The sequence below is a fragment of the Vipera ursinii genome (assembly GCF_947247035.1).
Source record: "Vipera ursinii genome assembly, chromosome: 3".
Taxonomy (NCBI): domain Eukaryota; kingdom Metazoa; phylum Chordata; class Lepidosauria; order Squamata; family Viperidae; genus Vipera; species Vipera ursinii.
In genome coordinates this window covers 4,104,205-4,129,925 of record NC_139516.1, presented here as the reverse complement: position 1 = coordinate 4,129,925, position 25,721 = coordinate 4,104,205, and the positions used below count along the sequence as shown (strand labels likewise).

The following is a 25,721-nucleotide window of genomic DNA, read 5'->3' as shown; positions in this document are numbered from 1 at the left end:
CTCTGTTGACTCTTAACGACCACATGGTTAGATTTACTCCAAAAAAGATCTGTACTGGGTCCAGTTATGGCGACCACGATACAAAAAAAATAAATAAATGTCGAGACTCTAGAAAGAGTGCAGAGAAGAGCAACAAAGACGATTAGGGGACTGGAGGCTACGGTATGGAGAACGGCTGCGGGACTTGGGTTTGGCTAGCCTAGAGGAAAGAAGGATTAAGGGGGACATGATAGCAGCCTTCCAGTATTTGAGGGGCCGCCACAAAGAGGAGGGGATCAACTTATTTTCCAAAGCCCCCGAAGGCAGGACAAGAAACAATGTATGGAAAGTAAACCAGGAGAGAAGCAACCTGGAATTAAGGAGAAACTTCCTAAGAATAGAACAATTAATCGGTGGGAAAACTTTGTCTTCAGAAGTTGCGGGTGCTCCGTCACTGGAGGCTTTTAAGAAGAGACTGGACAGCCATTTGTCTGAAATGGTACAGGGCAGTGATGGCAAACCTTTTAGAGACTGTGCCCCCAAACTGCAACCCAAAACCCACTTATGTATCCTCGGGTGCGGAGTGGGTGTGGCCCATTGGGTGGGCGTGGCTGCGGTGGTAACGGCAGACTGGGTGGGACTAAAAAGTTCAATCAATCAATTCCAACTTTATGAGATCTTTCCCCCCCCCGCAAGAAGTTGAAATTGATTGATTGATTGAACCTTTTTTTTTTTTTGCACACGGCAGTAGAGGCCTAAATCGAAAAGGTTTTATAAAACCCAGCTGAAGGCCTAGGACTGGTGGGATGGCGCGCGTGCCCACAGAGAGGGCTCTGCGTGGCACCCGTGGCACGGGTGCCATTGGTTCGCCACCACGGGTATAGGGTCTCTTGCTTGAAAGGGGGTTGGACTAGAAGACCTCCAGGGTCCCTTTCAGCCCTGGGTTCTATGTTCCATGTCCCTAGGACTTCATGTACAGCAGTTGGAAAAGGGGTTATTAACTCCGCTTTCTTTCTTGGTTGTTTGACTAGCGCACTGGTTTTCGTTCTATCTAAAACATACTGCTTTTTTCTGAAATCCCCTGTTTGTTTGGGTGGAGCTTTGTAGGAAAGGTCAAAAGGTCCCCTTCCCCTAAATCAGGGGTCTTCAAACTTGGCCCTTTTATGACTTGTGGACTTCAACCCCCAGAATTCCTCAGCCAGCCATGTTGGCTGAGGAATTCTGGGAGTTGAAGTCCACCAGTCATAAAAGGGCCAAGTTTGAAGACCCCTGCCCTAAATCTTTAGCATATGTAAAGAATTGTTATTTTGGCTTGGCAGACATTTTGCAACCAGTTTCTAGAAAATACGGGGTGATGAAAGCAAACAGCTTGGTCAGTGAAACCCTCCGGAATGCCTCCTTTCACGAAAACCCCACGTGCAGTCCTGGGATAAGGGAAAGGGAAACGAGGGCATTTGTGTAAGTGAAGATTGTGCTAAGATGTGTGTGTACATGGATAAACAGGATGCGTGTGTGTATGTACACACACACACACACACACACACACACACACACACACACACACAGGCTTGATACCATTTAAGGTGATCCAATGAGAGACTGAAGGATGCCAATGACGATGATAGATGAATATCCAACCACTGAAAGAAAGTGTGGGAGGGAAAGCATTTGCCTATGAAGTTGCCAAGAATTGGGCATGGCTGAAAGGTTAAAACTATCAGTCTGTCCGACCATACATCTGATCTGTGTCATCTTGTCTGTCTGTCTGTCTGTCTGTCTATCTATCTATCTATCTATCTATCTATCTATCTATCTATCTATCTATCTATCTATCTATCTACATATATCCTTCATCCATCCAACTATCTATTCATCCATTCATCCATCTATTCTCTCTCTCTCTCTCTCTCTGTCTGTGTCTGTCTGTCTGTCTGTCTGTCTATCTATCTATCTATCTATCTATCTATCTATCTATCTATCTATCTATCTATCTATCTATCTATTTATCTTAACTACATCCTTCATCCATCCATCCATCCATTTTATCATCTACTGTATCTACGTCCATTCTTCATCCATCCATCCACCAATCCATCCTCCATCCACCTATTCCTCCATCAATCCACTTTAGCTGTGTCATTTTTTTTAAAAAAAAAATATGTAATTGTGCATTAGAACAACCTGAATTCTAAAGCTGCAGACTCTTTAAAGATCAGAATAACAAGGTTGGAAGGAACCTTGGAGGTCATCTAGTCCACCCCCCAGGTCAAGCAGGAGACCCTATAGCATTTCAGACAAGTGCCTGTCCAGTCTCTTCTTTAAAATCTCCAATGTTGGAGCACTGATAATTTCTGGAGGCAAGTTGTTCCACCAAGAAATAGTTTCAATTGTTTGAAAGTTGAAGGTTTTCTTTGGCATGTTAAGAGTTTGATGGGTTGAGTCTAGTTACTAGTTAGTTTTTAAAAAGACTCTTGTAGGAAGTCCTTGAGTTTTACCGGTCATTTAGTTCAAAGTTATAATGGCCCTGAAAAAGGTGATTTATGACTATTTTTCACATTTACGACCATTGCACACACCCCCCCCAGGGTCTTGTGATCAAAATTCAGACGCTTGGCAACTGACTCATATTTATGACGGTCGCAGTGTCCCAGGGTCCCCTTTTACCACCTTCTGATAAGCAAAGTCCAGGGGAAGCCGGGTTCACTTAACCCGTGTTACTAACTTCACACCTGCAGCGATTCACTTAACAACTGTGACGAGAAAGGTCACAAAAAAGAGCAAAACTCATTTAGCAGAAACTTTGGGCTCAATTGCGGTCATAAGTCAAGGATTACTTATATTTGCATTAAGTGGATCAAGTTCCAAGAAAGAAGAATGAGGTTCCGAGTGCATTGCAAAATCCCTCGCTGGATCCCTGCAAGTTTCTGCTGGTCTTTTGTGCTGTTGCGTAATGGTTGATATCTATTTACATTTCACCTTAGTGCAGTAGGTTTCCAGTAGGTGTGAGGTAAAGAATTTTGGGATGGCTTCTGTTGAATCGACAAAGAGTCAGGAATTCTTACAAATCTCCAGCAATTGGCTTGACTGTGTTGGCAAAGCCCAGTTATTTTTATCCTTTCAAGGTTCAGTCCATGGTGTTTGCACACTGCCAGCCTTCCTTTGAGCTTAAACTATTGCGCAAAGTCCCCTTCCATGGCTTAGTGTAGGGAACAAAGATCAAAACGAGCTTAATTTAGAAGATAGGATGAGTAACAAGCCGGCGGCATGTTTGCTGGTTCCACAAGATGACTCCATAACACTGTTTCTTGAATAGAATACAGAAGAGGATATAAAGTGGAGTAGATTGCAAAATAGAATGGATTGTAGAGTAGAATAGATTGCAGAATAGATTGTAGAATAGAATAGAATAGAATAGAATAGAGTAGAATAGATTGCGGAATAGATTGTAGAATAGAATAGAATAGAGTAGAATAGAATAGAGTAGAATAGATTGCAGAATAGCATAGATTGTAGAATAGAATAGAGTAGAATACATTGTAGAGTAGAGTAGAATAGAATAGGAGCTGGAAGGGACCCTGGAGGTCTTCTAGTCCAGCCCCCTGCTCAAGCAGGAGGACCCATACCATCTCAGACAAGTGAATGTCCAGTCTCTTCTTAAAAATCTCCAGTGATGAAGCACCCACGATTCCTGGTGGCAAGCTGTTCCACTGGTTGATTGTCCTCACTGTCAGGAAGTTTCTCCTTAATTCCAGGTTGCTTCACTTCTTGATCGGTTTCCAACCGTTGTTTCTCATCCTTCCCTCTGGTGCTCTGGTGAACAACCTGACCCCCTCCTCGTCTTTGTGGCAGCCCCTCAGAGACTGGAACGCTGCTATCGTGTCTCCCCTATTTCTTCTTTTCTTTAGACTACTAGCTAAACCCAAGTCCTGCAGCCGTTCTTCGTATGTTTTAGCCTCCAGGCCTTAGTTGCTCTTCTCTGAATTTTTCCCAAACTCTCAACATCTTTTTGGGGATATGGTGACCAAAATTGGCTGCAGTGTTTCAGGTGTGGTCTTACTAGGGCTTTATAAAGCAGTACTAATGCTTTGCGTGATCTTGATTCTATGCCCCTGTTTATACAGAAGTTGTGAATGCTCCAACACTGGAAGTTTTTAAGAAGAGAACGGACAACCATTTGTCTGAAACGGTATAGGGTCTCCTGCCTGAGTAGGGGGTTGGACTAGATGACCTCCAAGGTCCCTTCCAACTCTATTATTATTATTATTATTATTGTTGTTGCTGTTGTTGCTGCTTGTCAGAAGGTCACAGAAAGGGATTCCCATGACCGCAGGACACTGTAACCGTCAGAGCCTTGGTGGAGCAGTGGGCTAATGCCTCCTTACGTAACACCAGCTGCCTGCAATTAGTGCAGGTTCGAGTCCCACCAGGCTCAAGGTCGACTCAGCCTTCCATCCTTCCCAGGTAGGTAAAATGAGGACCCAGATTGTTGGGGGCAATTAAGCTGACTTTGTAATAATGCCGCTTGAGGGTGTGTGAAAGCCCTAACAAGCAGGCATATACATAGAATGAAGGCTACTGCTAAGCTTGTAAGCCGCCCTGAGTCTTCGGAGAAGGGCGGGATATAAATGGAATTAAAATAAAATAAAAAAATAAAAATAAATATGAGTCAGTCGCCAAGCCCCTGAATTTTGATCACTTGACCATGGGGTTGCTGCAGCGGTGGCAAGCGTGAAAAGCATAAGTCCCTTTTTTCATTGCCGTTGTAACTTCGAACAGTCACTGAACGAACGGTTGTAAGTCGAGGACTGACTGTATTAAATGCATGTTTTAAACTTTACTTTGTCCAACTCAAGGCTGCAAGCATCTGTAATATTCCTTCCTCTTTTTCCTCCGTCATCACAGTCCCGTGGTGTGTGGTGGTACGAGAGGGGGAAAGTTTCCCAAAATCACCCAGCCAGCTTTCATGCCCGCAGGGGGACTCAAAATTTACCACTTTTTAAATCTTTCATCTTCACTACGCCTAATTCTTGAGCCAACATAGCAGAACACTCTTTGTTTCTCAAAAAGCTGCATGTTGTCACGTTGCCCGGACGAAATCCTCTGAAGTGACTCCTTAGCGAAGCCACAAAGAAGAAGAAGGGGGTTGATCTATTCTCCAAAGCACTTGAAAGGCAGGACAAGAAGCCAATCAAATCCAGGGGAGAAGCAAACCTGGAACTAAGGAGAAACTTCCTGACAGTGAGAACAATTAACCAGTGGAACTACCTGCCTCCAGAAGCTGTGAATGCTCCAACACTGGAAGCTTTTAAGAAGAGACTAGACAGCCATTTGTCTGAAATGGGATAGGGTTTCCTGCCTGAGCAGGGGGTTGGACTAGAGGACCTCCAAGGTCACTTTATTTATTTTTATTTATTTTATTAAATTTATATACCACCCTATTCCCATAGGACTCAGGGCGGTTCCAAACCTGTGTTTCAATAAATCCAGTCTTTTTTTTTCCCCTCACTCCTTTTCACAGAGGAGCTAAGAAGACAAACTTTGGAGTAATGTAGTATGTTTAATTGTGAACCTTTTGAGTCCTGATCTTTTGGGAGACCCAATATTTTTCTAAATCCGTTTCAATTTCCCCTTCTTCCTAAAACTGTTCGTATCGGGTTTTAGGCTATTGAGTGTTCCTGTATTATTTCTTCATTGTGGCTGGTTAGTTTCCAAGGCAGTAAGTAAAGAAATAAAATGCTTGGAGTGCAGTAAATAAGGCATGAAGTGGAACACAAAACGCGGACCAAGGATAATACGATAATTGAATGCCTTTTCAAGGCTTGGTGTGCTTGTAACTTCGGGTTTGGCTCGCTGGTTCTCTTTCGGTTTCCTTGCAGACATTTCATGACCCAACCAGCACTGATAAGGTTACCCAGTTGGGTTACGAAATCTCTGCAAGAAGCCAACCAGGTTCAGAGATCACCACGGATCCCACAGTCTCCTCCTCCTCCTCCTCCTCCTCCTCCTCCTCCTCCTCCGCATAAACCCCCTCTCCCTTCTAGCACTGATGAGGTTACCCAGTTGGGTTACGAAATGTCTGCAAGAAACCAACCAGGTTCAGAGATCACCAAGGATCCCACAGTCTCCTCCTCCTCCTCCTCCTCCTCCTCCTCCTCCTCCTCCTCCTCCGCATAAACCCCTCTCCCTTCTAGCACTGATGAGGTTACCCAGTTGGGTTACGAAATGTCTGCAAGAAACCAACCAGGTTCAGAGATCACCAAGGATCCCACAGTCTCCTCCTCCTCCTCCTCCTCCTCCTCCTCCTCCTCCTCCTCCGCATAAACCCCTCTCCCTTCTAGCACTGATGAGGTTACCCAGTTGGGTTACGAAATGTCTGCAAGAAACCAACCAGGTTCAGAGATCACCAAGGATCCCACAGTCTCCTCCTCCTCCTCCTCCTCCTCCTCCTCCTCCTCCTCCTCCTCCTCCTCCGCATAAACCCCTCTCCCTTCTAGCACTGATGAGGTTACCCAGTTGGGTTATGAAATGTCTGCAAGAAGCCAAACAAGTTCAGAGAGCACCAAGGATCCCGCAGTAGTCTTCCTCCTCCTCCTCCTCCTCCTCCTCCTCCTCCTCCTCCTCCTCCGCATAAACCCCTCTCCCTTCTAGCACTGATGAGGTTACCCAGTTGGGTTATGAAATGTCTGCAAGAAGCCAAACAGGTTCAGAGAGCACCAAGGATCCCGCAGTAGTCTTCCTCCTCCTCCTCCTTCTCCTCCTCCTCCTCTCCACAAACCCCATTCCTTTCTGACACTGATGATGTTACCAACTTTGGCAATGACATGTCTCCAAGAAAACCACCCAGCTCAGAGCGCACCAAGGACCCCACAGTTCAACCCTGAGCTACAAGGACTCCCTTCGTTTGAGATTTTGGCCTCTCCCGCTTCTCTTTTTTTAGCAAGGAACATCTGAGTTGGGGTTTTCCATGTTCTGTATAGCTCCATTTTTGTTTTAAGGCTGGCTCCACCAGCACAGACCTTCTTTTGTGAAGGGGCGAGTCACGTCCCCCAGGAATTCATGACATGTTTTCAATATTCCAAACGTACCCCTGGGTTAAACAGAGGGCAGATCCTTGTTCTAACTCTGCAACATGCTGGTTGCCCAGCGGCCACGTTTTGATCAAGTGACCACGGGGGATGCTGCAATGGTCGTAAGTGTGAAAAACGGTCGTAAGTCCCTTCATTCAGGGCCGTTGTGACCTTGAACGGTCACTGAATAAGTGGATGTAAGTCAACGAGTCTCTCTGTGTGCGGTGTCAAGATGCACGTAGAAAAGGATGGGAGTTTGTGGTGTTGCTGTGTTACTTTCTTCATTTGTTCTGTGCAGATAATTGCTGGCTTGTGGAGGCGGGGCCTGGATTTATTTATTTATTTATTCATTAGAGGCGGAGCCTGGATTTATTTATTGGAGGCGGGGCCTGGATTTATTTATTTATTAGAGGCGGGGCCTGGATTTATTTATTTATTTATTTATTAGAGGCGGGGCCTGGATTTATTTATTTATTTATTTATTTATTTATTTATTTATTTATTAGAGGCGGAGCCTGGATTTATTTATTTATTAGAGGCGGGGCCTGGATTTATTTATTTATTTATTTATTTATTTATTTATTGGAGGCGGGGCCTGGATTTATTTATTTATTTATTTATTTATTTATTTATTTATTAGAGGCGGAGCCTGGATTTATTTATTTATTAGAGGCGGGGCCTGGATTTATTTATTTATTTATTTATTTATTTTATTTTATTTTATTTATTGGAGGCGGGGACTGGATTTATTTATTTATTTATTTATTTATTGGAGGCGGGGACTGGATTTGTTTGTTTGTTTGTTTATTTGTTTATTTATTTATTGGAGGTGGGGCCCCCCTGGATTTATTTATTTATTTATTGGAGGCGGGGGCCTGGATTTATTTGTTTGTTTGTTTATTTATTTATTTATTGGAGGGGGGGCTTGGATTTGTTTGTTTGTTTGTTTATTTATTTATTGGAGGGGGGGCCTGGATTTATTTGTTTGTTTGTTTATTTATTTATTTATTGGAGGGGGGGGCTTGGATTTATTTGTTTGTTTGTTTATTTATTTATTTATTGGAGGCGGGGGCCTGGATTTATTTGTTTGTTTGTTTGTTTATTTATTTATTGGAGGGGGGGCTTGGATTTGTTTGTTTGTTTATTGGCTGCCCATCTTTCCATGGGATTATTCCAAAAGCACGGCTGGGCTGCTCTGAATTTGGCTTAGTGAGCAATTTCGTCCACTGACTCTTCTCCCCAAAGGCGCGTTTTCCAAAAGGCAAAATGGACTTTCTTGGTTTTTTGTTTTTTTTCTTTTCTTGAAAGTGTTTTGCTTCTCATCTAAGAAGCTTCTTCGGTTCTAACCTGTGTTAGAATTTCAGGGTTAGAAATGAAGAAGCTTCTTTGGTTGGGAAGTCCAGTTGCCATTTGGAAAAGAATGTTTGGAGTGGCCGTGACCTGGATGATTAAGATTGGGATGGGCTGAAATGGAAATAATAGAAATAAAATAATAATGGAATGGTATAGAAGAGAAGAGAAGAGATTGTACAATAAAATAGAAGAATAGAGTAGAATAGAATAGAATAGAATAGAATAGAATAGAATAGAATAGAATAGAATAGAATAGAATAGAATAGAATAGAAGGAAATATGGATTGGAGAATAGAATAGAATAGAATAGAATAGAATAGAATAGAATAGAATAGAATAGAATAGAATAGAATAGAATAGAATATATGGAATGGAATAGAATAGAATAGAAAATATGGACTGGAATGGAATTTAAGAATAGAACAGAACAGAACAGAACAGAACAGAACAGAAAATATGGAATGGAATGAGAGTAGAGTAGAGTAGAATTCTTTATTGGCCAAGTGTGATTGGACAAACAAGGAATTTGTCTCCAATACAGAAGCTCTCAGTGTACATACAAACAACAAAGTAATATCGTATAATCATAGGATACCAATAATAGAAGGTTATAGGAAAGATGAGAAGGATAATAATAACAATAGTAATAATAATAGTAATAGTAATAATACAGCCATACTACATAGCCATACTTACATCTAAATATCCTTAGATGTAAGACAGTGCTGGTGGGAATTAGGTGGTTAGCAGAGTGATGGCAGGGTGTGTGTGGAACACTGTCTCTGTGTCTACTTATTTGGGCACGCAATAGACAATCTTCAACACTGCAATATGCAACAGGCAAATAGCCAATCTCCATAGACATTCCCCTGACTCTCTGAACTGTTCTTAATTCTGCAGTTTGGAGGACTCTTGCTGAGTGTCTACAGGCCTCCGGCCCTCCGCACACCTGCCTTTGCGTCCTCGGCTGACAAAATGCCGCACCGCAACGGGATGGTTGCCACGCTGCTGGATGCCCTGCAGAACCAAGTCTCCCTCCACCTTGCCTGCTCCAAGTGCAGCCAGCAAGAGAACGAAAGCACCTACCTGTTGAAGGAGGTGGACCACAACTGCATGAAGGAGATTTTGCTGGCCAGGTGCAAAGGGGCCAAAGGCTGCCAGTGGCGCAAGGTGGACCGGAGGCCCTCTTTCCCCAACCCGGCTTGCTACGACGTCTGCCGATATTACGTGGCCGGCTTGGGCTGCACCAAACACCACAACACCTGCACGTTCGCCTGGAGCCAGGAGGAGGTGATTGTGTGGACGTTCGAGAGGAAGTACAACATCGAGAGGCGCGTCTTGAAGTGGCTGTTGAAACAGAGCCAGTCGGGCATCAAGAACACCACCGCCCAGCCTACGCCTGCGGACCTCAGCAACCCGGAAGATATCCTCAGCGAGTTTGGGGGTTACTTCCAGGAGATCTGCGGACCCTGTTTTAATAGCCGCCCCCAACGGATTTGTCCCAGGGGCTCCTCTCACGATTGCAAGAATCACTTGGGCTTCATTTTGGTCCACGTGATCACCGCCGGTAAGAAAAAACAGCAATATACCGAGATTCGCCCCTGTCCGGAAAGCCACAGGTTGTTCTCGTACTGTTCTTCCATCTTGGCTGGCCGATCCTGCCGGAATGCCTCTCAGTCCTGCAGCTTTGCCCACAGCGATGTGGAGCTGGCCATCTGGAAGGCCGAGCAAAGGCGAGGCTTGGACCGTGCTAAGCTGCTGCGCCCGGCGGCGGAGCCAGCGACGGTGAGCCCGCCGGATTCTGCGCCGCAATACCAGTTCTACTGCCGGGTGTGCCTGGTGACCTGCGATTCCCAGCAGAGCTTCGAGAACCACTGCTTGTCCGTGGAGCACACGGAGCTGATCGCCACCGACACGCTGACCGAGTGGAGTTATCGGGCCCCTCCGTACGACCCGAAGAGCTTTGCGCTTTGCCAACGGTAAGCGAGACAGATTAAGAGAGTTTTTGCTTTGGGAATCAGCATTTGGAGTTTGCTCCCGGTCCCTATTGACTTTGTCTAACGCAGGGGTCCCCAACCTGTGGGCTGCAACCCACTCCTGGACTGTGGCCTATTGCAGAGGTCCCCAATCTTTGGGGTACCAGGGACCGGTTCCGCGGAGAAAAGTTTTCCTGTGGACCGCAGGGTGCGTGATTTTGTGTGCTGCCTGCGTCCCGCGGACGGGGCTTTGCTTCTTTGTGCGAACCGGTTGCTGGTGTGCCGCAGCCCGGTACCGGGGTTGGGGACCCCTGGCCTATTGGCCACTGGGCCGTGTGAGGGGCTGCCTCACTCGTGCAAGTGTTGCTGCAAACCTGGTGGTCATTCGTGGCCTCACTCACGTGAGCATCATGGGTGTTTGTGGCCCCACTCACACGACCATCACGGACGTTTGCAGCCCCACGCACGAGCATTCACGACCCCACTCATACGAGCAACGGGTGTTTGTGCATGCACAAAGCCATCCCTTGTTTCCCCCCTTCTCCCCTCTCCAGGCCACCAACCCCAAAAGCTTGGGGAAGTCTGGTCTAATTGTCAACCTGTTGTCCGCATCCATTCTTAACAGATAAATCCTCTGCTTACAACGATTCATTTAGTGACCATTCAAAGTTACAGAGGCACTGGGAAAAGTGAATTATAACCGTTTTTCTCCCTTAATGACTGTTGCAGCTTCCCCCTGGTCATGTGATCAAAACTCGGACACTTGGCTTGACTCCTATTTATGACGGTCGCAGGGTCCCAGGGTCACGTGATCCCCTTTTGCGAGCTTTTGAGATGCAAAGTCAACGGGGAGGCTAGATTGACTTAACAAGCGTGTTGCGAACTTAGCAAACTGCAGCGATTCACTTAACAACTGTGGCAAGAAAGGTCGTAAAATGGGAGTGAAACTCACTTAAGAAGTGTCTCACTTAGCAATGGAAATGTTGAACTCCATTGTGGTTGCAAGTCAAGGACTACTTGTATTTTCATTTCTGTAAGTTGCCTCAGACTGCAAGATGAGCAGCCAATAAATTTGATAATTAAAAATGCTCTGGGACTTTAGAATTCAAACAGACTGGCAGATGCCACACAACACCGCCAACGCAATAGTTGTTGAGAAGAAAGTTTTAAAAAGTCTGGATAGTGTCAGGACCCACCCCAAACCACGTCTTAGGAAGACAAAATTCTTGGAGTCAAATCTATTCCAAAAAGAATCTTTACTATGACATGCTTGGTTGTAGGAGCGAGACAGGGCTTAATATTTCCACGAAGTAAACCCTTATAAAGAGTTCCCGGTTTAACCCCCCTTAATCCCCATTTAGAGGGACGCGGTGGCTCAGTGGGTTAGGACGCTGAGCTTGTCGATCAGAAGGCCGGCAGTTTGGCGGGTCGAATCCCGAGTGCTGCGTAACAGAGTGAGCGCCTGTTACTCGTCCCAGCTTCTGCCAACCTAGCAGTTCGAAAGCACGTAAAAATGCAAGTAGAAAAATAGGGAGCACTCCGGTGGGAAGGTAACAGCGTTCCGTGCGCCTTTGGCGTCTAGTCATGCCGGCCACATGACCACGGAGACGTCCTCGGACAAGCGCTGGCTCTTCGGCTTTGAAACGGAGATGAGCACCGGCCCCTAGAGTTGGAAACGACTAACACGCATGTGCGGGGGAACCTTTACCTTTACCTTTTAATCCCCATTTGGTCAGTCCCCCATCCTTCCTCTCGTATCATCCATCTTGTGGGAAAAAGGAAGTTAGAACCCTTTATGTTTATTGCTGTCTTCCGTGACAAAAACCAGATGCTAGCCCCCCCTTTTGTTTCCCCAGTTCAAAAGGCTTCTCCTTTCCTTTGAAATGCCTATTCCCGGTTCAATACACATTTATTCTCTTCTCTTCGGGAGATGGCAGAATCCATGGAATAATGTTTGAAACATTCCATTTATGAATATGATATAAATGGATTCTGACAGATAGTATCAATAAAGGAGGATATTTGTGGCTCAGGATTGAAGTGAGGGGTCCTTGGTGCTTGATGGTTTTCTTGTAGATGTTTCATGACCCAACTAGGTAACAACATCAGTGGTAGTAGGGAGTGGTTGGAGGAGGAGGAGGAGGAGGAGGAGGAAAATTGTGGGGTCCTTGATGCTCTCTGAGCTTGTTTGTTTGCTAGCAGACATTTCATGACCCAGTTAACATCATCAGTTTTAGAAGGGAGTAGAATATGGGGGGAGGAGGAAGAGGAATAATAATAATAATAATAATAATAATAATAATAATAATAATAATAATAATAATAATAATAATAATAATAATAATACGACTGTGGGGTCCTTGGTGCTCTCTGAGCTTGTTTGTTTGCTAGCAGACATTTCATGACCCAGGTATTTATTTATTTTATTTATTTATTTAATTTATTTAATTGGATTTGTATACCGCCCTTTCCCGAAGGACTCAGGGCGGTTTACTGGGTAACATCATCAGTGTTAGAAGGGAGTGGAATATGGGGGGAGGAGGAAGAGGAGGAATAATAATAATAATAATAATAATAATAATAATAATAATAATAATAATAATAATAATAATACGACTGTGGGGTCCTTGGTGCTCTCTGAGCTTGATTGTTTTCTTGCAGACATTTCATGACCCAGCTAGGTAACATCATCAGTGCTAGAAGGCAGTGGGGTTTGCTCACAGTTTATATGCTAGTAGCTTGGTGGGAGACATACATACGGTGTAAAGACTGCAAAAGCCGCTGCATAGGACCATCAGGCAGAACACCAGATGCATTCACCAACACCAACTAGCAGTCAGAAGACCTGTTAACCCTCTTTCGTTTCACGACGTATGTGTCATGGTTCCGGCAGACAAGAGACAAAAAAAGCAGAACTCCGAGGCTGGCAAATTCCTCAAAAACATGTTTATTGATACAGAGCATCGGCACATTAAAAGTGAAGCCGAGTCTGCACAGACACGTAACATTCCCCAATATCCCACCCCTATAACCTTTGCAAGCTACTACGTTCCCCAATACATCTTCTGGGCGGGCTTTTCACCAAACGCCTGGCCTGCAGTCCCGGGAGCAGCCGATGGCCTTGGTTCCCATGGGAAAAAAGCTGTTTAGTCTAGCGAAGCATCTGGTAACCCGTCCCCTCTCCCTCTGTGCTCTGCGTCAACTGAGTAGGGAAAATGGCTCCAGCCGCGCTCATTTTCAAAGTTGATGGTATGGAGAGACTTAACTGGGAAACTGACCATCCTAGACCAAGCCAAGTCCAAAAACGGTAGGGAATTTCTAGAGCCCTGGCACTCTGGCATCAACAGGCACATAGATATAAACAGTATCTACGCACTGTGCAAAAGAGACAAGTCAACAGGCCAAAAAAGGGAAGATGAAGACCAAAATAGTTCCCCACTAGCAATCATCACTCAAATGAGCATAAATTAACTACCAAGATTGACATCAGATCAACCATCAAGAAGTAAAAAAATACCCTAATCAAGCAATGGCCAAACAAGCTAGCATTTAACAGCCCAATCAAACAACCTCCATCCCACCAGTCCTGACAGGGCAAACCACTAGAATGTAAACTGGGAGAAAACCCAATTTCTTACTAGCATTGACGATGTTCCCTAGTTGGGTAATGAAACATCTGCAAGAAAACAAGCAAGCTCAGAGAGCACCAAGGACCCCACAGTCGTCGTCGTCGTCCTCCTCCTCCTCCTCCTCTCCACACACCCACTGCCTTCTAGCACTGATGATGTTCCTTAGTTGAGTGACGAAACGTCTGCAAGAAAACAAGCAAGCTCAGAGAGCACCAGGGACCCCACTGTCATCGTTGTCGTTGTCGGCCGCCTCCTCCTCCTCCTCCTCCTCCTCCTCCTCCTCCTCCTCCTCCTCCTCCTCCTCCCCTACTGCCTTCTAGCACTGATGATGTTCCCTAGTTGGGTGATGAAATGTCTGTAAGATAACAAGCAAGCTCAGAGAGCACCAAGGACCCCACAGTCGTCATCCTCTTCCTCCTCCTCCTCCTCCTCCTCCTCCTCCTCCTCCCCACAAACCCTACTGCCTTCTAGGACTGATGATGTTCCCTAGTTGGGTGATGAAATGTCTGTAAGATAACAAGCAAGCTCAGAGAATACCAAGGATCCCACAGTCTGGACAGTTGACTTGGCAGAATCTGGAGACAGCAGAATAGAGAAGAAAGAACTGGTGGGGGTGGGTGGGAAATCACAAATAGAAACAGAAATACTGTAGGAATAGAAAGCAAAGTACAGGTAGTTCTCGACTTGCAACAGTTCATTTAGCGACCAAAATTACAACAGCACTGGAAAAAGGGACTTCTCTCAGTTAACGCTGCCGCCTCCCCATGGTCCCATGATCAAAATTTGGGACGCTTGGCAAAAAACTCAAGGAGAGAAGCAACCTAGAACTAAGGAGAAACTTCCTGACAGTGAGAACAATTAACCAGTGGAACTACCTGCCTCCAGAAGTGGTGAATGCTCCAACACTGGAAGTTTTTAAGAAGAGACTGGACAGCCATTTGTCTGAAATAGTATAGAGTCTCCTGCCTGAGCAGGGGGTTGGACTAGATGACCACCAAGGTTCCTTCCAGCTCTGGTTATCTGTTCTCTTCTGAAACTCATATTTATGACAGCTGCAGTGTCCTGGGATCATGTGATCCCCTTTTGCGGCCATCTGGCAAGCAAGGTCAGCGGGAAACCCAGATTCCCTTAACGACCGTGTTGCTGCAGTGATTCACTTAACAGCTGTGGCGAGAAAGGTTGCAAAATGGGGCAAACCTCACTCAACAACTGTCTCGCTTAGCAACGAAAATTTGGGCTCCGTTAGGTTGGTAGGTCGTGGGCTACCTGCAGTGCCAACAGTAATAGGCACCCTTGGGTGCGATCCCAGAAACATCTGGAGCACCCCTCGAAGCTCAAAATAGTCACTAAGCGATCGGTCGTAAGTTGAGAACCACTGGTAATGACGCTGTGGCTTCAACGTGAATCTAAGCATCATTCTTAATCAGCTTCTCCTCAAAAAAAGAGGGATGGATTTATCTGTCTCCAAGCCTTTTATCTCTGAGTTGGTTTTTTTTTTTGTCTCCCCACCCCCACCCCATCCACCCCATGCTGCAGACCAGACGTTTGCGAATACGGGCAGGATTGTGCCCTGGCGCATTCGGTCCAGGAATTGGAAGAGTGGATCCAGCGGGCCAAAACGGCAGAGAAAAAGAAGAAGACAGCCAAGGAAGATGGTCTTTTAGCTTACCAGGATCGGCTTATCGCCGAGTACCAGACAAGCCACAACGAAGTCTTAATTGTAAGTTGGGGACTCTAACCGGATAACGCGCGTGGATTCGTGGCAGGGGAATCCTACATTTCGTAGTCAGAGAGGGAGAAGGAACCGCCTTCTAGATCAAGGGTCTTTGAACTCGGCAACTTTTAAGATTTGTGGACTTCAACTCCCAGAATTCCTCAGCCAGCCCATGTCTTAAAGTTGTCTGGCTGAGGAATTCTGGGAGTTGAAGTCCACAAGTCTTAAAAGTTGGCGAGTTTGAAGACCCCTGTTCTACGTCCTTCACTGTTGTGCTGCTCAAAAACATGGGATAAAATTCACAGGCTTGCTTTGCTTGAGGGTCTGAGCATTCAGGTATGCTGCTCCTGTCTGTGGAGGTTCAGTCAATATTTTAGGGCAAAAGATCTTTCCCCTAGGCAACTGATTGCTTAAAAATTCCCTAGTGGAAAGTTTTCCCCCACTTGGAAACTTTTAAGATAGGTGGACTTCAACTTCCCAATCCTGGGAATAGAAGTCCACCCATCTTAAAGCATGTGGGCTGAGGAATTCTGGGAGTTGAAGTCCACCCATCTGAAAGCATGCGGGCTGAGGAATTCTGGGAGTTGAAGTCCACCCCTCTGAAAGCATGCGGGCTGAGGAATTCTGGGAGTTGAAGTCCACCCATCTTAAAGCATGCGGGCTGAGGAATTCTGGGAGTTGAAGTCCACCCATCTTAAAGAATGGCTTGGGAATTCTGGGATTTGAAGTCTATCTGTCTTAAAGGATGAAGGCTGGGGAATTCTGGGAGTTGAAGTTCACCCCTCTTAAAGTTGCCATGGCTGAGAAAAAACTGTCCTAAAGCAACACACAGCATGCTAAACACAGCTGCCACATGATCCCTTATAATTATTGCAGGAAGATACTCTAAACACGTCTCATGCAGGACTGGCTGGGAATGACAGGAGCTGAAATTCTACCTAGCCTAGAGTGTCCAAAGAAGAAAACTTGAGTTTTCAATATTTTTTTTCTGGCACCAATTCAGATGTTTGCTTGGAAAGTCACAAAATCAACCTTTTCCCCACAAGGCTTTGAGATATAATTAATTAATCCTTCATTATGGAGTGAGATGGTGATGATTGCTTATTTGTTGTCTTTATCAGTTTTAGAATTTTAATGTTCTCAGTCTGTGAGATTTATTTTGTATCGCAAGGTCCATCCACATGAACTCATTGTGGCTTGCATCAGTCACCTGAGTTTGACCGATTTTGCATATCGCATTGAACAGTTGATTGGATTAGAGCAGCGTTTCCCAACCTTAGGAACTTGAAGATGCGTGGACTTCAACTCCCAGAATTCCCCAGCCAGCATAGCTGGCTGGGGAATTCTGGGAGTTGAAGTCCACGCATCTTCAAGTTCCTAAGGTTGGGAAACGCTGGATTAGAGCAGGGGGTCTTCAAACTTGGCCACATTTAAGACTTGCGGACTTCAACTCCCAGAATTCCTCAGCTCAGCCGAGCTGAGGAATTCTGGGAGTTGAAGTTCGCAAGTCTTAAAAGTAGCCAAGTTTGAAGACCCCCTGGATTAGAGTTTGTGGAGTTCGTGCTGTACCTATTTCTCACTTGATAATGAACCATTTCACAGAACACACCAAGGCAATCCTAGATTGAGGTAGCTTTTGACTTAACATCCCTTTGTTTAGCAACCGTTGGAAGTTACAACAACATTAAGGAATGCGATCACTTCAAACGGGTGCCTAAACAAAGGGAGCCTCTTCCTTACGACCGTCACCACATCCTCGTGGTCATGTGATCGAAATTTGAGCACTTGACAACCGGCGTTGATTGGTGACTATTGCACTGTCCACGGGTCAGGTGATCACCACTTGTGACCTTCCCAGCTGAGTTATCGACAAGCAAAGGCAACCGGGCGGGGGGGGGGAGCCGGATCCACTTAACAACCATCTGATTCACTTAACAACTGCGGCGATTCGCTTCACAACCGTGGATAACCCAGGTCATAAAATTGGGCAGGAGACACTTTTAACAACCGCCTTGTTTAGCAATGGAAATTCTGGTCCCATCTGTGCTCGTAAGTCAGGGACTTACCTGTAAAGCATAGAATGACGTTGCACAGGTGGGTGATTAGGGGGAAAAACACCCCAGGCCGCCTTCGGATGAAAGCTACAAATTCAGATTTTGAAACACTGGTAAAAAAATTTTGCATTTGAGCCCTGCCCAACCAAGTTGCAGCTGTGGATTAGAACTCAGTGCAGTCTCGCGATTTTGAGGTGCCTTGGTTATGATGCTCTTGAACCTGGGACAAAATTAAGACGCGATCCCTTCCTTGGTTCTCCTGACTCCCTTTGTCTCCGTCAGATTTCGGAGGCCGTGGAGGGAGTGAGGGTGACCTGCCAGCAGCCGCTGTGGATCCAGTCCGAGAACAAGAAGTTGCAATATCAGTGGGTCTTCGCCGTCCATTCCCAGGTGAGCTGGCGAGGCAAAACGCCCACAAACTTGCGGGGAAGGGAATCTGTTTCTCCTTTGGGGCTCCAGGACTCTGCCCGGCTGCGTTGCCTGCAAAAGAGAACGTGCCTTGATGGCTGGGCACGTGCCGCATGGTGAGTGCTGTCCTCAGCCATGATTTGCTGAAACGCACGGCGGTTGGCTGGACGTGCACAGAGTGGTTGGTCACAAGCAAGCATCCAGGGAGGGAGGGAGGGAGGGAGGGAGGAATAAATGAGAGGAAGGAAGCCAGGCAGGAAGGAGAGGTGGGAAGAAGGAACTGGAGAGAGAAGGGAGGGAAGAAGGAAAGAAGGAAGGAGGGAGAGGAGAAGGAGGAAGGAGGAGAGATGGTAAGAAGGAAGTAGAGAGAAAAGGGAGGGAGAAAGGAAAGAAGCAAGGAAGGAAGGAGAGATGGCAAGAAGGAACTCGAGAGAGAAGGGAGGGAGGAAGGAAAGAAGGAAGGACGGAGAGGAGGAAGGAAGGAGAGACGGAAAGAAGGAACTCGAGAGAGGGAGGGAGGAAGGAAAGAAGGAAGGAAGGAAGAGAGATGGAAAGAAGGAACTAGAGAGAAGGGAAGGAGAAAGGAAGGAGGGAGGGGAGAGGGAGGAAGGAGGAGAGATGGAAAGAAGGAACTCGAGAGAGAAGGGAGGGAGGAAGGAAAGAAGGAAGGACGGAGAGGAGGAAGGAAGGAGAGACGGAAAGAAGGAACTCGAGAGAGGGAGGGAGGAAGGAAAGAAGGAAGGAAGGAAGAGAGATGGAAAGAAGGAACAAAAGAGAAGGGAGCGAGAAAGGAAGGAGAGATGAAAAGAAGGAACTCGAGAGAGAAGGGAGGGAGGAAGGAAAGAAGGAAGGATGGAGAGGAGGAAGAAAGAGACGGAAAGAAGGAACTCGAAAGAAGGGAGGGAGAAAGGGAAGAAGCAAGGAAGGAAGAGAGATGGGAAGAAGGAACTAGAGAGAAGGGAAGGAGAAAGGAAGGAGGGAGGGGAGAGGGAGGAAGGAGGAGAGATGGAAAGAAGGAACTCGAGAGAGGAGGGAGGGAGGAAGGAAGGAGGGAGGGGAGAGGGAGGAAGGAGGAGAGATGGAAAGAAGGAACTCGAGAGAGAAGGGAAGGAGAAAGGAAGGAGGGAGGGGAGAGGGAGGAAGGAGGAGAGATGGAAAGAAGGAACTCGAGAGAGGAGGGAGGAAGGAAGGAAGGAGGGAGGGGAGAGGGAGGAAGGAGGAGAGATGGAAAGAAGGAACTCGAGAGAGGAGGGAGGGAGGAAGGAAGGAGGGAGGGGAGAGGGAGGAAGGAGGAGAGATGGAAAGAAGGAACTCGAGAGAGAAGGGAGGGAGGAAGGAAAGAAGGAAGGATGGAGAGGAGGAAGAAAGAGACGGAAAGAAGGAACTCGAAAGAAGGGAGGGAGAAAGGGAAGAAGCAAGGAAGGAAGAGAGATGGGAAGAAGGAACTAGAGAGAAGGGAAGGAGAAAGGAAGGAGGGAGGGGAGAGGGAGGAAGGAGGAGAGATGGAAAGAAGGAACTCGAGAGAGGAGGGAGGGAGGAAGGAAGGAGGGAGGGGAGAGGGAGGAAGGAGGAGAGATGGAAAGAAGGAACTCGAGAGAGAAGGGAAGGAGAAAGGAAGGAGGGAGGGGAGAGGGAGGAAGGAGGAGAGATGGAAAGAAGGAACTCGAGAGAGGAGGGAGGAAGGAAGGAAGGAGGGAGGGGAGAGGGAGGAAGGAGGAGAGATGGAAAGAAGGAACTCGAGAGAGGAGGGAGGGAGGAAGGAAGGAGGGAGGGGAGAGGGAGGAAGGAGGAGAGATGGAAAGAAGGAACTCGAGAGAGAAGGGAAGGAGAAAGGAAGGAGGGAGGGGAGAGGGAGGAAGGAGGAGAGATGGAAAGAAGGAACTCGAGAGAGAAGGGAGGGAGGAAGGAAAGAAGGAAGGACGGAGAGGAGGAAGGAAGGAGAGACGGAAAGAAGGAACTCGAGAGAGGGAGGGAGGAAGGAAAGAAGGAAGGAAGGAAGAGAGATGGAAAGAAGGAACAAAAGAGAAGGGAGCGAGAAAGGAAGGAGAGATGAAAAGAAGGAACTCGAGAGAGAAGGGAGGGAGGAAGGAAAGAAGGAAGGACGGAGAGGAGGAAGAAGGAGAGACGGAAAGAAGGAACTCGAGAGAGAAGGGAGGGAGGAAGGAAAGAAGGAAGGACGGAGAGGAGGAAGGAGGAGAGATGGAAAGAAGGAACTCGAGAGAGAAGGGAGGGAGGAAGGAAAGAAGGAAGGACGGAGAGGAGGAAGAAGGAGAGACGGAAAGAAGGAACTCGAGAGAGGGAGGGAGGAAGGAAAGAAGGAAGGAAGGAAGAGAGATGGAAAGAAGGAACAAAAGAGAAGGGAGCGAGAAAGGAAGGAGAGATGAAAAGAAGGAACTCGAGAGAGAAGGGAGGGAGGAAGGAAAGAAGGAAGGATGGAGAGGAGGAAGAAAGAGACGGAAAGAAGGAACTCGAAAGAAGGGAGGGAGAAAGGGAAGAAGCAAGGAAGGAAGAGAGATGGGAAGAAGGAACTCGAGAGAAGGGAAGGAGAAAGGAAGGAGGGAGGGGAGAGGGAGGAAGGAGGAGAGATGGAAAGAAGGAACTCGAGAGAGAAGGGAGGGAGGAAGGAAAGAAGGAAGGACGGAGAGGAGGAAGAAGGAGAGACGGAAAGAAGGAACTCGAGAGAGGGAGGGAGGAAGGAAAGAAGGAAGGAAGGAAGAGAGATGGAAAGAAGGAACAAAAGAGAAGGGAGCGAGAAAGGAAGGAGAGATGAAAAGAAGGAACTCGAGAGAGAAGGGAGGGAGGAAGGAAAGAAGGAAGGACGGAGAGGAGGAAGAAAGAGACGGAAAGAAGGAACTCGAAAGAAGGGAGGGAGAAAGGGAAGAAGCAAGGAAGGAAGAGAGATGGGAAGAAGGAACTCGAGAGAAGGGAAGGAGAAAGGAAGGAGGGAGGGGAGAGGGAGGAAGGAGGAGAGATGGAAAGAAGGAACTCGAGAGAGAAGGGAGGGAGGAAGGAAAGAAGGAAGGACGGAGAGGAGGAAGAAGGAGAGACGGAAAGAAGGAACTCGAGAGAGGGAGGGAGGAAGGAAAGAAGGAAGGAAGGAAGAGAGATGGAAAGAAGGAACAAAAGAGAAGGGAGCGAGAAAGGAAGGAGAGATGAAAAGAAGGAACTCGAGAGAGAAGGGAGGGAGGAAGGAAAGAAGGAAGGATGGAGAGGAGGAAGAAAGAGACGGAAAGAAGGAACTCGAAAGAAGGGAGGGAGAAAGGGAAGAAGCAAGGAAGGAGGAGAGATGGAAAGAAGGAACTCGAGAGAGGAGGGAGGAAGGAAGGAAGGAGGGAGGGGAGAGGGAGGAAGGAGGAGAGATGGAAAGAAGGAACTCGAGAGAGAAGGGAGGGAGGAAGGAACAAAAACCCACCTTCCTTTGAAGAGTTTGGAAGGGGTCTTGGGAGGAGACCCTATGCCACTCCTCCCTCCCTCCCTCCCTCCAAACTCTGCAGGGTTTCCCTTCGCCCCCTCTTATACCAAGGAGAATCAAGGTGGGGTCGTCTTGAGTTTCTTTCTCACCTCCTTTTCCTTCCTAGGGCTGAGCAGAAGTTGATCTGACCGTTCTTTCATTTCCATTTCAAGATTACCTCTGACACCCAGGATCTGATTTCCCTTCTTCTCCTTTCCCTATATTTTCCCCCCTCTTCAGAAGCCCTTGATTCATGTGGCCCTATTAAAGAGAGCCCCAGGAGCCACTTTCCACCTAGCCGTGCCAGGGCAGACTCCGCTCCTCACCTACGCATCTGGAAAGAGCTTCAAAACCATCCGGGCGTCTCCACCCGCCGTTGAGGTGAAAGTCTGCTTGAAGAGTCGCACCTTCGGGATCTACGAGCAATGGGTGGTCTTTGATTTTGGCAGCCGGCCTGTCTTGGTTCAAAAGCTCCACGTCCGGGTGGGTCAGAAAGAAGCGGCCTGGCGGGTGAATCCGGCCAACGAGTCTGGGAGCTGCTTCGTGCAGAGTGGACGCTGGCACACTGGCAACCGTGTGGTGGTGCCCAGCATGGATCGCACGAGCAAGAAAGTGGAACTGGTGGCAAAGTACAAGGCCCCCTCCCTCTCGATGGACTTTCAGCGAGGGACCCGGGGGAAGCCCATCACCCGCGTCAACTACTGTGAAGAAATGCACAACTTCCTTTTCCGGGAAGAGGAAGCTCAACAACTTTTGATTTCCAAGTAAGTGGGTCTCAACCAAATCAAGACTGGTGGGATAATGTGAGCTTCGAAACTCTCCCCAAGAATTTCCCTGTTTTTATCCCGGAGAGGAAGAAACGAGTTCTAGCAATAGCAGTAAAGGAGAATATTTGCAATGTTTACAAAATAGTAATAGCACTTTAGATTTATATACCGCTTCACAGTGCTTTACTGCCCTCTCTAAGCATTTTACAGAAGCAGCATATGGCCCCCAACAATCTGGGTCCTTATGTTAGTGACCTCGGAAGGATGGAAGCTTGAGTCAACTTTGAGCCGGTCAGGATTGAACGGATAGCAGTCGGCAGAATAAGCCTGTAATGCTGCATTCTAACCACTGCGCCACCATGGCAATAGAATAGAACAGAACGGAACAGAACAAAATAGCAATGGCACTAGCAATAACTTTTATTATTATTATTTTTATTATTTATTATATTTTTATACCGCCCTTCTCCCGAAGGACTCAGGGCGGTGTACAGGGCAATAAATACAAAAACAGGATACAAAAGTTAAAAGCGATTAAATAAATGCCCAAGGTTAAAACAATAATTAAGATGTATTAAAACCCCAACCCTAACCCATCAGACCAGGTCAGACTGCTCAAATAGACTTATATACTGCTTCATACAGTAGTGCTTTAAGCACTCTCTTGGCGGTTTACAATATGGGCATATTTCCCTCAACAATCTGGGTCCTCATTTTACCGACCTCAGAAGGATGGAAGGCTGAGTCAACCTTGAGCCGAACAGGATTGAACTCCTGGCAGTGGGCAGAGTTAACCTGCAATACTGCATTCTAACCACTGTGCCAATAATACAAGTGAATGCTTAAAAGTTCCTTTAATGTGCCTAAAGATATAAAGACTACAGGTCCCAAATGGCTAGCTGGGGAACCCACCATCTTGGGTGATTGGCCCAAATCACCAGCTGGTTTTCATGCTTAAGTTAGAACTAGAATTCACAGTCTCCTAGTGATTGGACCAAAGTCACTTAGTCAGCTTTCGTGCCTAAGGTGAGACTAGAACTCACCATCTCCTGGTGATTGGTCCATAGTCACCCAGCCAGCTTTTGTGCCTAAGGCAGAACTAGAACTCACTGGTCTCCTGGTTTCTAGTCTTGTGCCTTCACCACTAGATCAATGTGGGTCTCTTGAATTGCTGGAGAGAGCTGCCAACACAACCCCCTCATATCTCTTGATTTGTTTATATTGACTTCCCTTTGTCCAGCCTCCCCAAAATGTCTTTGTCACCTAGGTTGGGGATAATGGGAGCTATGGTCAAACGTTTCCAGAAGGGATGGCACCGGGCCAAAGAGAGTGAAGCCTCTTTAAGACCTAGAATGCCCATCCATTTTAAAGGGGGAGGACATTGCAGAGAGAATATGGTTAGAATGGGCATTGTCCCAGTTGCTTTATCTTTTCCTCCTGCCCCCAATTCTTCCACTCATCTTCCCATGTCTGATCCTCTTCTTCTGACCCAGGCTCAACTTGCACGCGGTGGTCTCTTTCGTGAAGTGTGTGGAAGTCTTTCCATCAGGGATGAACTTTGCTCTCCCAGGACAGCTCTACGCCCAAGTCCCGACCCCTTACTCATTGACCATGGACTCTGACGAAGGGTACCTGCTTCAACGCTCGGTCACAACAGCCTTCTTGGCCCGGGATCCACCTGCCAACAACCGAGTTTACGAGGTCTCCATCGAGAAAGAAGCAATTACCGAGAAGAGCATCTGTCTTTTCCTTCCCCAACGTTGCTGCATGGAACTGGGCCTCCAGCCAGACACGCGTGCCAAGATGGAAGTCCAGTTCCAGACTGACCAGCTCCAGTTCTGTCAATGGCACCAGGCTGTGGACAACTTGTGGGATGTGAAGCTGGTCTTTCCAGATGTGACCAACTGCTCCATCCCACGTGGCTCTTTGCAGGTGCCATGGGGGAACGCAAAGCAGAAGCAAGCTCTTGCCTTCATCACTGGCCAGGTGACCGAAGCCCGTAGAACCCCACCACTTTTGATCTATGGACCATTTGGGACCGGGAAGACCTTCACGTTGGCCAAGACTACTCTGGAGATCATCAAAAAGCCCCAGACTCGTGTGCTTATCTGCACGCACACCAACAGGTAATCTTGGTTTGAAGTTTTATTAGCCTTTGGCTGCTGGAGGGAATTAAATATTCTGGTGTCTTCCCAGGGTTGAGATTATTTTAGGGACACTGTTCTGTTTGATAGCTGAGTTTACGCAATATGTGAACGAGATCCAGGGAAGTCCAGAGCCTTGGTGGAGCAGTGGGCTAATGCCTCCTTAAGTAACACCAGCTGCCTGCAATTAGTACAGGTTCGAGTCCCACCAGGCTCAAGGTTGACTCAGCCTTCCATCCTTCCGAGGTAGGTCAAATGAGGACCCAGATTATTGGGGGCAATAAGCTGACTTTGTAATAATGCCGCTTGGGGCCCCCCGAAAGCCCTAATAAGCAGGCATATACATAGAATGAAGGCTATTGCTAAGCACATTTGATTTGTGCTTCTTAGATTGTAAGCCGCCCTGAGTCTTCGGAGAAGGGCGGGATATAAATGGGATTAAAAAAAAAGTCCAGCAGGCTAAACTCACAGTTGTGTTAGGTGAAAGAAATCAGGAACCAGGATAGGGTTCAAAAACACTACAGGTTTTGGCCACCACAATATAGAAAAGATGTCGAGACTCTAGAAAGAGTGCAGAGAAGAGCAACAAAGATGATCAGGGGACTGGAGGCTCAAACATAGAAAGAACGGTTGCAGGGATGACTAATTTAGTGAAAAGAAGGACTAGGGGTGACGTGATAGCAATCTTCCAATATTTGAGAGGCTGCCACAAAGAAGAGGGGGGGGGGTTCCACATATTCTCCAAAGCACCTGAAGGCTGAACAAAAAATTAATCCAGGAGAGAAGCAACCTAGAACTAAGGAGAAATTTCCTGACAGTCAGAATAATTAAGCAGTGGAACAGCTTGCCTTTAGACTAGACTAGAACAGAACAGAACAGAACAGAACAGAACAGGAAGGGACCTTGGAGATCTTTTAGTCCAACTCTTATTTTGATGTGTAGAGATTCTAAGCTGATGATGCACTTGACCCCACCCTCCAGCTCAGTCTGGTCATCTCCTAATTAGCTTGTTAGCAATGCTTTAATGCTTCGTCTAAATGTACCACATTGAGCTCAACGTTTTGTGCCAAAAACAAACGTATTGCTGATTGGAAGTGTTGTTTCTCAACCTCGTCAAGTTCAATATGTGCGGACTTAGACCCCCTCACGTGACTGGCTGGAGAATTCTGGGAGTTGAAG

At 46.8% G+C, this 25,721-nt stretch overlaps 1 protein-coding gene across 1 annotated transcript in view; it reads left to right on the top strand.

Annotated features, from left to right (window-relative positions):
- Positions 1 to 8,166: 8,166 nt before the first annotated feature.
- The window catches only part of HELZ2 (helicase with zinc finger 2), a 57,900-nt gene continuing 40,345 nt past the window's right edge, over positions 8,167 to 25,721 (top strand). The window contains exons 1-5 of the mRNA XM_083361044.1: positions 8,167 to 10,378; positions 15,541 to 15,724; positions 18,055 to 18,162; positions 21,872 to 22,395; positions 23,892 to 24,524. Coding sequence (XP_083217170.1) covers positions 9,375 to 10,378; positions 15,541 to 15,724; positions 18,055 to 18,162; positions 21,872 to 22,395; positions 23,892 to 24,524 — 2,453 coding nt within the window. The 5' untranslated portion in view covers positions 8,167 to 9,374. The remainder of the gene's footprint in view (positions 10,379 to 15,540; positions 15,725 to 18,054; positions 18,163 to 21,871; positions 22,396 to 23,891; positions 24,525 to 25,721) is intronic.